Source organism: Molossus molossus, unplaced genomic scaffold (assembly GCF_014108415.1).
Source record: "Molossus molossus isolate mMolMol1 unplaced genomic scaffold, mMolMol1.p scaffold_m16_p_13, whole genome shotgun sequence".
NCBI lineage: Eukaryota > Metazoa > Chordata > Mammalia > Chiroptera > Molossidae > Molossus > Molossus molossus.
In genome coordinates this window covers 10,710,941-10,723,578 of record NW_023425348.1, presented here as the reverse complement: position 1 = coordinate 10,723,578, position 12,638 = coordinate 10,710,941, and the positions used below count along the sequence as shown (strand labels likewise).

At 56.5% G+C, this 12,638-nt stretch overlaps 1 protein-coding gene across 1 annotated transcript in view; it reads left to right on the top strand.

The window, feature by feature from the left end:
• Nucleotides 1–12,638, top strand: part of DSCAML1 (DS cell adhesion molecule like 1) — a 357,347-nt gene that overhangs the window by 298,815 nt on the left and 45,894 nt on the right. Inside the window, exons 12-15 of the mRNA XM_036257909.1 lie at nt 557–756; nt 1,231–1,327; nt 1,824–1,952; nt 12,420–12,587. Of these exons, the coding sequence (XP_036113802.1) occupies nt 557–756; nt 1,231–1,327; nt 1,824–1,952; nt 12,420–12,587 (594 nt within the window). The remainder of the gene's footprint in view (nt 1–556; nt 757–1,230; nt 1,328–1,823; nt 1,953–12,419; nt 12,588–12,638) is intronic.

Genomic DNA, 12,638 nt, shown 5'->3' with positions numbered 1-12,638 from the left:
TGTCCTTCCATTTTGAACATAAGGCACCAACCACAGCAGTAGTGGCGCCCGTGACTGTCCCCGATAGAAACCACAGACAGCTCACAAGGCGGTGGCCACAGCTGTCTCCGAGGATCCCTCCCACTGCTCTCATGGAACTGCGCTGACACACCCTGCACCAGATCTTGTTTGAGAAGGAGTAATAAAAACATATCTTGATGTGTGCTACACTATATCAAAAGTTTGCTTTTGACGGTTGTTAATATTTGATAACCACTCTTCAATACATCTGGCTTCCTCTGTAATTCTATGTATGTGTGCAATTTAAAACATTCCGAACATCCACGGAATGTTAAGAATCCCCGGTGACGAGAGGCTGCCCATGGGTGGGGAGCAGAAAGGGGACAGGCAAATGGGGCTTCCTATAGCCCCCCTCAACCTTTATCAGACCCTCTTCCTGGAGCTGAGGGGCTCTGCAAGGAGGGGTGGTGGGGGCGGGGCCTGTACATGGCACCTGCTCCTCCCCCAGCCTGGCCTTACCCCTCACTGGGCCTCCTTTGCCTTCTCTCCTCCCCAGTCCCAGCCATGATCACCTCCCACCCCAACACCACCATCGCCATCAAGGGCCACCCGAAGGAGCTCAACTGCACCGCGCGAGGTGAGAGGCCCATCATTATTCGCTGGGAGAAGGGGGACACTGTCATCGACCCTGACCGAGTGATGCGGTACGCCATCGCCACCAAGGACAATGGCGACGAGGTTGTCTCCACACTGAAGGTGAGCGCCCACGCCCCAGTCTCGGGGGACCCCGGCTCTCAGAAAGTGGGGATCCCGCAGCTATTACATCTGTGTCCAGTGGAGATTCATGGAAAGTCTTGGAGCCCTTCCCTGCGCCCCAGAATGTACCCCCCCTTTCCTAGCTATTTCATCTCCATCCAGGAACCTCTGCCCTAGAACCTCACTATATCCCCTCTCTGAGGACCCCGAGCCACGGAAAGGGTGGACCCCTCAGCCCTCCCTGTGTGGGCTCTGCCAACATCCTTGGAACTGTCCGGGAAGAGGAGCCCTTGACAATACCCCTGTGGGTCCCCCTCCCAGAGGATGATCACTGCAGGGACCCCTCTTCAGCCGGCCAACTCTGACAGACTCCCTCTCTCCCTCTCTCCCTCTCTTCCTCTCTCTCCCTCTCTCCCTCTCTCCCACTCTCCCTCTGTCCCTCTCTCCCTGTCCTCCTGCCTCTGCCCCACCCAGCTCAAGCCCGCTGACCGTGGGGACTCCGTGTTCTTCAGCTGCCACGCCATCAACTCCTATGGGGAGGACCGGGGCCTGATCCAACTCACTGTGCAAGGTAGTCTCTCCTGCTCCACTGTTCCCAGCCCCTTCCCCGGGACACAGGCGCCTACTGCTGGCGCCCCCTCAAGAGCAGGGCAGTGCCCGCACCCACCCACTGGGGGAGGAGGACAAGAAATGCCTCTGAGGCGCAGCCTCCCTACACCCCTCATCCCAGAGTGGGCGCTGAGGGTCCTTCCAGGCACGTTTCAGACAGCAAGGGTGCGGAGTGGGAGAGGACAGTCACGCTGCGAGGGACAAACAGGCATCAGCTCTGAGGAGTCCCTGCAAGGGAGGGGACAAAGCAGGAGACAAGGAGGGGTTCCCCTCTGCCTGAGCCCTGCTGCCGGGCCTCTCCCATCTCGCCGTGCCCGAACTCCAGGGCTCTAGGGCCCTTGGGTGGACGACAGGCCACCCCAAGCCCCAGTCCAGCGGAACCTGGTCATCCCTGGGGGTAGAGAGGGGAGCTCTCCGCAGCTATCCTCACTTCTGCCCCTCCCCCTGCCACACCCCAGAGCCCCCCGACCCCCCCGAGCTGGAGATCCGGGAGGTGAAGGCCCGGAGCATGAACCTGCGCTGGACCCAGCGATTCGATGGGAACAGCATCATCACAGGCTTCGACATCGAGTACAAGAACAAGTCAGGTACACGGAGCACGGAGCGCCCCCAGCTGCCCTGCGGCCCTCTGCCGGGACCGTGCCGGGGCCTGGGGCTGCCATCTGAGGCGCACACAGCATGTACCCGTGCGCAGGCCCCGGGGACCCCCGGAGGGAGGGAAGCTGGTGGGACTAGGAGCCCAGGAGCAAGCGGAAGGACGGACCCCGGTGATGGGGAGGGGAGGGTCTTAGCGCCTCCTCTGCAGTGCTGTCCCCAGGCCAACGCCCACGGGGGTCTGTGAAGGCTGTCCTCAGGCTCAGGGCCGTGGGCTGCCTGTGCGGTCAGGGGCATCGCGGGTTGACCGGGTCACCTGGGCCTTCCTGGTTCGGGATCCGGGATGACCAGGGATGCGAGAGTGTTACTGCCAAGAAAGGGTCGGTGGAGGGGAGTCCCTGGAAGAGGTCGGATCTAGGTTTCCTCCCCTGGACACCCGCCCAGGTCCCCCCACGAGGACACAGGGGGCTCCTGTGAGGCTGCCCACTGCCGTGAAGCCCTGTGGGCAGCGCGGGCTCGGGCCCTGGGTCTCTGAGCGCACAGGGTGGGCATGGTCCAGTGCAGGGGGCCTCAGAGGGGACAAGACGCGTGGACGTGAACCAAGCCAAGAACGAGGCGCAGGTGTTTGCGCCCGTGTCCGTGCCCCTGTCTCGCGACGGCGTGTGCCAAACGGGCAACCGCGGCGGTGGGTTGACCCTGAGCGGGTGCCTGGGTCGCTCTGAGGCAAGAGGGAGAGGAGAACACGCTTCTGTCTGGATCCTGCACCTTTGAATTCTCTCCCACCGCCTGGATGAGCTCTTCCAGTCATTTTAAAATAAAACACAACAGAGCGTCTGGAGAACTCACCCTCCCCACCCTCCCCCGCCCACTGCAGCTCGTCTGCTGGGTCTTAGGCGAGTCCAGGGTTTTGTCGCTTCACCAAAGCTTTCCAGACCTTCCCTGCCTTCCTGAGCACAGGGCGTGGTCATGGCCGGCCTGTCCTCTAGACCCCCCGGCCCTGGTGCCCGCTGCCCTCCCAGCACCTGCCGTGGTAGGTGCCCCCCAGGCTGCTGAGCGAGTGGCAGGGAGGCCAGCGAAGCTCCGAGCCGTGTGTTCCCCTCCGAGCAGCTCCGCCAGGGCACTGGCCGGTCGTCTCCGATGTGGTTTCTGCGCGCGGAAGCTTGTGGCCTCGTTGGGGAGAAAAGTCCCGGTGCAGCCAGCCACCCCGAGTTTGCCCCGCGTGAGGAGAAGGGCTGCGGAGGGGGCTGCCCCGACGGGGGTCAGGGAAGCATCTCTCCAGCCCCACAGAGGCTGCGTGGAGCTGGGTCTGGAAGGCGGAGAGGTCGCGGGCGGGATTCGGGGAAGGGGTGGCCTTGCAGCGGAGGGCTCACAGACCCCTTCCTGGGCAAGAAGACCATATGTGCTCTGGGGCCAGGCCGGGAGGAGCCACCAGGCTGAGCCTTCGCTTTGTCGGGGAAGGTCACTGAGAGCCCCTGACCGGCTGAGCGCCCAGAGCGGCCGCGGCCGCAGGAGGGACAGGTGCTGGGGAGGTAGGCGGCTGTGCCCTGCAGCTGGGCAGGGCGATGAGCCGTGCAGATGAAGGGCCGGGGCAGCTGTGTCCATCTCACTCCCCAGGACTTTCTGAGGCTGGGCACGAGCTGCCCAGAACCAGAGGGAGGGACGAGTCCCTGTGAGGCCCACACCTCTGTGTGGCCGTACATGCTCCCCACCGCCCGCCCGATACAGCCCGCAGGGCTCTGCTCACAGTAGGGCAGGCAGTGGGCCTGGGCGGGCTCCTGGCCCCTCCCCCCGCTCTGTGCAGCTGCCTCCCTGCCCTGTCCCCATGCTGCCGGCCCCCACTGACCCTCTGGACCGCGTGAAACCCCTCTTGGGGCAGCACTCCACAGAGCAAAGCTGGGGGCAGCACACATCCGGAGAGGGTGCGAAGGCAGGGAGGGGGCGAGATGGGATTGCAGGGCATGTCCGCGTCCTCCCCGGGCCCTCCAGGTCCTCTGCAGTGGGGAGCGGCCGTGTCCCACCCCCAGAGCGTGGGCACCAGGAAGGCGGGCAGTGGAGGAAGAGGTAGTGAGAACAGCCTCAGACTCACTTCCACAAGGGTCTGGCACCCGCAGAAATACATCACGGGGTCAGGAGCACAGAGAGGCCGACTGGTCCAGCCCCCTGCCTTTGGGGGGCTGCTCCAGACCGCCCCACTCCCCTGGGCATCTGTCCTGGCATTTAGGAAAAGGAGAACCACAGGGCACCGCTGAGCCAGGCAGAGGCCGGGCGCACAGCGAGCCTCCTCGTGGGAAGGTGGGCATGAGGGCCGCCTGGTGGGATGGTTCTGAGCATCGGAGAAACGTCTGGCACAGGCCGTGGTACACAGTAGCAAATGCAAGTTCCTTCCCCTTCTGACCCAGAGACCGCAGGTGGCCGTGTATAGCCCTGTGGGACCTGCAGGCTGAAATGCCCGTACCTGTCACTTGGCAGCGTGTACTGAGTGCCAGTCATCGTCTGCAGACTCTTGTGACAGCCGTGTGGTAGGAGAGAAAAAGAAACAGGGGACACAGTGTTGCCCTAGGAGCTTCCAGTGCAACTGGAGTGAGAACATGCATGGCATACACATGCACACACGTGCACACACATGCACACACGTGCTCTCAGAACCAGGGCACAGCACTGCGCAGGCACAGACAATGCACCACGGACTGGAGTATGTGGGGCCCGGGAAGGGTCTCCAAGGGAACAGATGGAGGGAGAGGTGCACGTGCCTGTGTGTGCGTGTGTGCACTGTGCACGTGTGTGTGAGCAGACCCACTTCCCTCATGCGGGACAGTGGAGCAAGGACACGGTCGGAGCAGAAGACAGGTTGACCAAGCGGGTGATCGTGAGGGGGCCGCCTGATGTCTTTGGCGTCTCTTTGTCTAGCGAACAGACGGTGGCATGCACTCCTCGGGGGGTGTGGGACTAAGGGGGTGTGATGACTTGTGTGGAAGGTGCCCGGCACGTTCTAAACCTCCACGCGGCCCGTCCTGTGCCCCTGCTCTCCCTTCCCCTCCTCCTCCTGCGCCCGGACACACCTGCCCGACCCCCTTCTCTGCCCCAGCCGTGCCTCTGCCAGGTCTGCCGCGGTGCTCGGCACGCCGACTTTCCCAGGGAATTACCGCGCCTGCCCTTTCTGAGCCATGCGCTCACCTGCTCCTGCTGGCCCCGGGCGGCAGAGTACTAACACGTGCCCGCGGAATGATCAGTAGCGCGTCACACCGTCTATCAGAGGGCACTGTGCACATTTAAAAATGCAGACACCGCTTTGCCGCCGTTCCCCAAGCGAGGAGCAGTGGGCTTCTGGGGGTCGGCCCTCCAAGCCCAGAAGGCGGCCTCGTGCACCTGCCGGCCGCCAGCACCAGCAAGCCAGCTCCGTGTGACGTGTCCTCCCTGTGAGCTAGCGTGCAGCAGTGAGCGGGACTGGTGTTGGGGCGCTGGGAGCTGTCGTGGTGACCCACAGGCCTCTTCCCGGAGCTGCGGAGAGGCTGCCATGGCGCAGAACCCAGGGGCAAGGGGGAGGTCGGAGACGCAGAACGGACTTCCCCGAGCGCAGGCAGCTGGACGCTCTGGACGTGGCTTTGTCCTCGCTGCCCCCCCCCCCACAGTCGCCGTGTCTCCTGAAAAGCCAAAGGCTCCGTGCGCCCCGCCCAGCAAGCAGCCCACAGAGCAGAGAGCATTAGCATCTGCCCAGCTGCTGCCTCATTTTTTAAGAAGAATATTTTGCATCATAAACCCTTTGATGAAGAAAGAGAGAGAGCCCTTGATGAAATATGCTAATCTGGGGAAGCCAGGCTCCTGGAAAGGGAACATTCAAAGAGACCATATTCGCCGAGGCCCGTCAGCACTCTGAAATAGCTGAGGAGGAAAGGGGAGAAACTCGGACCCCAGTTCCGGCTCTTCGGGGTCAGAGAGAGGCAGTGCGGGGTCTGGAGAATCAGCCCGAGGCCTCCCGACTTGACTCCGCTGCGTCAGCCTGGAGTGTTCTGGGGAGAATGCTGTCTGTGCCAACAGCCGAGCCGATCGGGGACCACGAGCTCGAAGGACTGGCGAGAGCAGGAGAGAAGGGGACCACGCTCTGGGACGGTCCCCTCCCAGCCGTCCTGTGAGCGGCAGCTGAGTGAGGCAGGGGAGAGAAAGGCAGAGGGTCTTTACTGTGACTACAAACTGCAGGGAAAGTCCAAGCCCAGAGTAAAGGACAGAAAAGAGGCTCTAATCTAAAAGCAACCACTGGTCGTTTATTTTTAATATTTAAAAACAATTTTTTTTCTTTATTGTTTAGAGAGAGAGGAAGGGAGAGGGAGAGAGATAGAAACATCGATGAGAGAGAACATCGACGGGCTGCCTCCCGCATGCCCCCCACTGGGGATCAGGCCCACAACCTGGGCACGTGCCCTGACCAGGAATCGAACCGGCGACCTCTTGGTGCAGGGTCGATGCTCAGCCACTGAGCCACACCGGCCGGGCTCAACCGTGGGTATTAAGTGCCCACACACGCCCGGCTGGAGACATGCTAAGTTTTAGACGTGGCTCGTGCCTTCAGGGAGCTTAGCGTCTCCTTGGACAACTGCCTCGCAGTGAGCCCTCGGGAAAGATACTGTGCACTGAAAAGTGGTGCCCAAGCCAGATGTTGCAGCCTGTTAAAAAATTCTGTCTTACCCGCCGGTGTGGCCCAGTGGTTGAGCGTCGACCCTGCACCAAGAGGCCGCTGGTTCGATTCCCAGTCAGGAAACATGCCCAGGTTGTGGGCCCGATCCCCGGGAAGGGGAGGGGGCATGCAGGAGGCGGCCAGTTGATGTTCTCTCTCATCGATGTTTCTTTTTTTTTTTTTGGTACATGCCCCTCGCGGAAACCAAACCCAGGACTCTCTGGTCCGCAGGCCGATGCTCCAACCGCTGAGCCACACTGGCCAGGGCTCATCAATGTTTCTATCTCTGTCCCTCTCACTCAGTCTCTCTCTAAAATCAATAAAGGAAAAAAAAAAAATTTTTTTTTTAATTTTCTCGAGCTTTTAGTCCAGATGGTGGCGTAGGTCAACGCGGAATTCGAAACCTCCTACAACCACACCCAAACTACAGCCAAACTACAGAACAAGGGGGATTGAGAACCACCTGAAATCAAACTGAGCACAAGGCCCATACGAAGGATCTAAAGAAGAAGCTGAATGGATAACAAAGTTAAGCCTGTCTATGAGAGACTCCCTTCACATAGAAAGACAGACAGACTGAAGGGATGGAAAAAGAGATTTTGTGAAAATGGAACAAACAGAAAAAGCTGGGATAGCAATACTTCTACCAGACTAAATAAACTTTAAAACTAAGGCTATATAACAAGAGACAAAGAAGGACCCAGCACCTCTGGATATTTATCCAAAGAAACTCACACACTACATTGCAAAGACACAAGCGTCCATATGTCCGTTGCAGCATTATTTACAATAGCCGGAATCTGGAAGCAACCTAAGCCCATCAAGAGATGAGTGGATGAAGAAGTGGTGCACATGCACAATGGAATATTACTCAGCCATGAAAAAGAATGAAGTCTTGCATCTGCAACAACATGGATGGACCTAGAGGGTACGATCTGCGTGATATAAGTCAAAGAAAGCCAAAGACCAGAGATATCATTTATATGTGGACTCTATAAACAAAATAAGCAAACAGCAAAACAGAAACAGACCCACAGATGCAGAGAACATTCTGATGGTTGCCAGACGGAAGGGGGTTGGGGAGATGGATGAAAAAGGTGAGGGATTAAGAAGTACAAATTGGTAGTTCCGGAACCGTCACAGGGATGTAAAGTACAGCATAGGGAATACCTATGTCAATAACACTGTAATAACTCTGTGTGGTGTCAGGTGGGTACTAGATTTATAGAGTGATCACTTCATAAGTTATAGAAATGTGTAATCACAGGGTTGTACACCTGAAACTTATATACTATTGTATGTCAGATATCATTTAAAAATGAAAAAAAATAGCCCAGATAGTGTGGCCCAGTGAATTGAGCATCGTCCCAGTTCCAGGCAAGGTCAGGGCACATGCCCGGGTTGGGGGCTCAGACCCCAGTAGGGGGCGTGTAGGAGGCAGCAGATAAGTTTCTCTCTCACATAGATGTTTCTCTCTCAAAAAAAATTAATAAAAGCCCTGGCCTGTTTGGTTTAGTGGTTAGAGCATTGGCCCATGGACCAAAGAGTCTGCAGATTCGATTCCAGCCAAGGGCATGTACCTCGGTTGCAGTTGGTCCCCAGCCCTGGTCAGGGTCGTGCAGGAGGAAACTAGTAGGTGTGTCTCTCTCACATCGATGTTTCTCTCTCTCTCCCTCCCTCCACTCTATCTGAAAATAAATGGAAAAACGTTCTCAGGTGAGGAAATAAATAAATAAATAAATAAAAATAAAATGCATTTTTAAAAAGTATATTTAGCCCTGGCTGATTTGGCTCAGCGGTTAGAGCGTCGGCCTGTAGTCCAGAGAGACCCGGGTTCGATTCCCGCTGGGGGCGTGTATTTAGGTTGCAGTTTGTCCCCGGCCCTGGTTGGGTCATGCAGGTGGCAGCCAATCAATGTGTCCCTTTCACGACAATGTTTCTCTCTCTCTGTCTCTTCCTCCCTCTCTCTCCCCCTCTATCTGAACAACAACAAAATATATTTAAAAAAAGAAATGTCATCTTCATCCTAAGAACAAGGAAGATGTGCTGACGCGCTCTGTGCGAGAGGGGGCGGGAGCAGATCCGTCTGGGGAAGACCGCTCTCAATGCCGACACAGAGTGCTGGGCCGGTCGCGGTCCCCATCCTACCTGCAGGGGGATGGTGGCTACAGTGTGCAGAATACGTGGAAGGGGCCCACGGGGTCCTGGGAGGCTAACAGGATGTCCAAGAGAGACGTGACAGTGGCTTGGCGCGGGGAGGGATGGAAACGGACAGACGTGGAGAGGTGCAGGGGCTACACGGGACGGCAGAGCCGCAGGCCTTGATAGGCAGGGAGAGAACGCGAAGAGTCAACAGTGACACCCACGTTCCTGGCACAACACGAGAGGAGGAACGCAGGGAGGCGATGGGCTTACAGGGTGCGTGGTCAGGACGTCTGTCTGGGGCACGTGGAGGGGGAGGCCACAGGGTCTGGAGTTCGAAGGAGAGACCCCGGCTGGACAGAAACCTGTGCGTTTCCTGTCTGGGGCTGGAAGTGGGAGTCAGGGGTGGAGAGTGTCTGGAGTAAGAGGAGCACCGGATGGACCCTGCAGAACCGGCCGTTAATGGCCGGGTAGGAGAGGTGCCCCTGAAGGCAGACAGCCAAGAAATGACCCGAGGGGCCAGCGGAACACCAGCGGGTGTTGAATCAGGGAACCAGGGGCACACCTGACCGGCCAAGTGAGGAATCAGGCGCGGTGACCTGTGTGGATTTATGGCGCTAATGTTGTTGGAGGGTGAGGGGTACATGATGAATGGTTACACTGTCCAGCACACACCTGTGCATCACTGGTGCCTGATAGATATGAGCCCCCTTTTCCTTAGCCCGTTGTGTTCAGACACATCCTACAGTCTCTCCTCTCTGCCGTCGCTCACCACGCATGAACGCCCTGACTCGGGATGAGTCCCTCTCGTGCAAACAGGGCAGATCAAGCACGGTGTGTGAGCGGGCACCAGCTCCCAGGCCGCCTCGGAGAGGACCCCCTGCCTCCATGTCGCCAGCCCAGCCCCTCCCAAACCAAGGGGTGCCCACAGCAGGTCACAGCCTGCGCACTTGCAATTCCGGCTTCAGCTGCCGGCCACAGAGGGGCTCTTCTGGTGGGGGGGGGTGTCTTAGGGGATAAGGACAGAAGGTGTCTGCCATGAGAGGGTTCATGAAACCAAAGGATTAAATGCAAAGGATTAAAAGCTGCAGAAGGGAGCCGGGCCGGTGCCTGTCCCAGACGCCCAGCCTGCACGGCTGGAAGAGGTGATTGAAGAACATCAAGACCTCGCTCAACCGGAATCTGGAAGGAAGGGCTTTGCTGGTGAGGATTCTCCTAGCGTATCAGGTGTTCGCTTGAAAAAAAAAACCCTTTAAAAATCCCTCCAGTATGTGCTAGCCTTCTCTTCTGATTTAGGGATTAAGTTGTAGTGGATACAATTTAATCTTTTCTACAGAGAATGTTGAGGCGCCTCGGCTGTGGATTTACAAGGCATGCAGATTAGGCTGAACGAGGCATCAGGACGTGCCGGGGAAGACTGGGAAGGCCCGCAGTCGGCTGGTGCCCTTGCACTTTGCATTTTTTTCTTTTCGAAGTGAAGTGTCGGTAAAGGAATCTGGCTACGGGTCCTGGGTTCGGAAGGCCCTCCCTGAGGCATCGCTGTGACTGTGACCCCTTCCCGTTTTTCTCTGGAACCCCCAGCAGGTACAGCAAAAATGTATCGGAAGTGAAGCTAGACCACCAGCTTACACCACACACAAGAATAAACTCAAAATGGATAAAAGACTTAAATGTCCCTCATGAATGCATAAAAATCCTAGAAGAAAATGTGGGCAGCAAAATCTCAGACATCACACACAGCAGAATTTCCACCGATACATCGCCTAGGGCAAGAGAAACAAAGGAAAAAATGAATAAATGGGACTACAGCAAACTAAAAAGCTTCTGCACAGCAAAACAAACCAGCATCACAATGGAAAGGGAACCCAGTGTATGGGAGAGCACAATTGCCAATGATACACATCGGATAAGGGGTGAACTTCCGAAATGTACAGAGTACTCATACAACTCAACAAAAGGAAGACAAACTCCAATTAAAATGGGCAGAGGAGCTGAATAGACACCTCTCCAAACAGGACATACAAATGGCCAAGAGATATATGAAGAAATGCTCAACAGCACTAATCATTAGAGATGCAAATTCAAACAACAATGAGGTATGACCTCACACCTGTCAGTATGGCCGCCATCAACAAATCATCACACAACAAGTGTTGGCGAGGGTGTGGAGAAAAGGGGACTCTAGTACACTGCTGGTGGGAATGCAGACTGGTGCAGCCACTATGGAAAACAATATGGAGTTTCCTCAAAAAACTAAAAATGTACCTGCCATTTGACCCAGTGATCCCACTCCTAGGAATATATACTAAGAAGCCTGAAACACCAATCAGAAAGAATATATGCACCCCTATGTTCATAGCAGCACTATTTACAATAGCTAAGATCTGGAAACAGCCCAAGTGTCCATAAGTAAATGAGTGGATAAAAAAGCTATGGTACATGTACACAATGAAGTACTATGCAGCTGTAAGAAAGAAAGATCTCCTACCCTTTGAGAGGACATGGAGGAACCTGGAGAGTATTATGCTAAGGGAAATAAGCCAATCAGAGAAAGACAAATACCAGATGATCTCACTTATTTGTGGAATATAATGAACAAAAAAAGCAGACAAACAAAATAGATGCAGGGACATGGAAGTAAGGAAAAGACAGACAAAATTCAGAAGGAAAGGGGGTGGGGGTGAGAAGAGATAAACCGATGAACTTACGCATATACGCATAACTAATGGATACAGACAACAACAGATACAGACAACAGCGAAGAGGGCGCAGGAACGGAGGAGGGTGTCAATGGGACAAAAAGGAGGGATATCTGTAATAAAAAATAAATTACTTAATTTAAAAAGTTGAAAGAACGGCTGTATTCCTCTCAAGATACGGCTACACTGTCACAGTAGCCCTGACATTTATCTGGTACTTTTCACATTCCACAGTCTTGCTAAATATTGGCCCTGGAATGGGCTGCCGGTCCCCCCAGATAAATCAGGGACATGCGAATCCTTTTGTTGGCCTGACCCTGAAAACTCAAGAGACCATTCTCCTGCTGGTCAGAGAAAGAGGTTGGGGTTAGACTGGGCACTCTGGCACGAGGTCTGACCGCCTGCAGGCCAGGTCCCACCCAAAACCACCCACACAGGTGCCCGGGGAGGAAGTTCAGAAGCGCACAGGAGAGGAGGGGGAGAACACTCGGCGTCCCCCTTTGCACCGGGACTGTTGAGGATGGCACATCTCACAGTTCAGAAAGGTCACTGGTGTGGTGTGAGAGACTGGTAAGAAGGGCACTGACCAGTCAGACCCTCGGAGAGAGCAAGCAAATGGTGATCTCGGGAGGGACCTTGGGAAGCATCTTGTCTGACCCCTGCCAGAGGCTGGAGTTCAGAAGCTGGGCCAGGACAGAGGCCGGTTAGGTTTCCTGACTCCATCCAGGGCACTGCCGCTCACAGGCTCAGGCACTCCGTGGCCTCCGAGCTCCGTGGCCTCCGAGCTCCGTGGCCTCTGAGCTCCGTGACACAGACCCCTCCGCTGTCTGCGGTCTCTGCGCTGGGCCTCTCCTGGGCATCCGACTCGAGATCGGGAAGTGTTGATGCCTGGGGCTGGACGGGCTTTGGAGTTGCCTGGCTGTGGTTTGAAATGAGTGTCCTCTCTGCAGATTCCTGGGACTTCAAGCAGTCCACACGCAACATCTCCCCCACCATCAACCAGGCCAACATCGTGGACTTGCACCCAGCATCCGTGTACAGCATCCGCATGTACTCCTTCAACAAGATCGGCCGCAGCGAGCCCAGCAAAGAGCTCACCATCAGCACGGAGGAGGCTGGTGAGCTCCTCGCCCTGCCCCCCCCCCCCCCGTGCCCTTGGTCCCGGGATC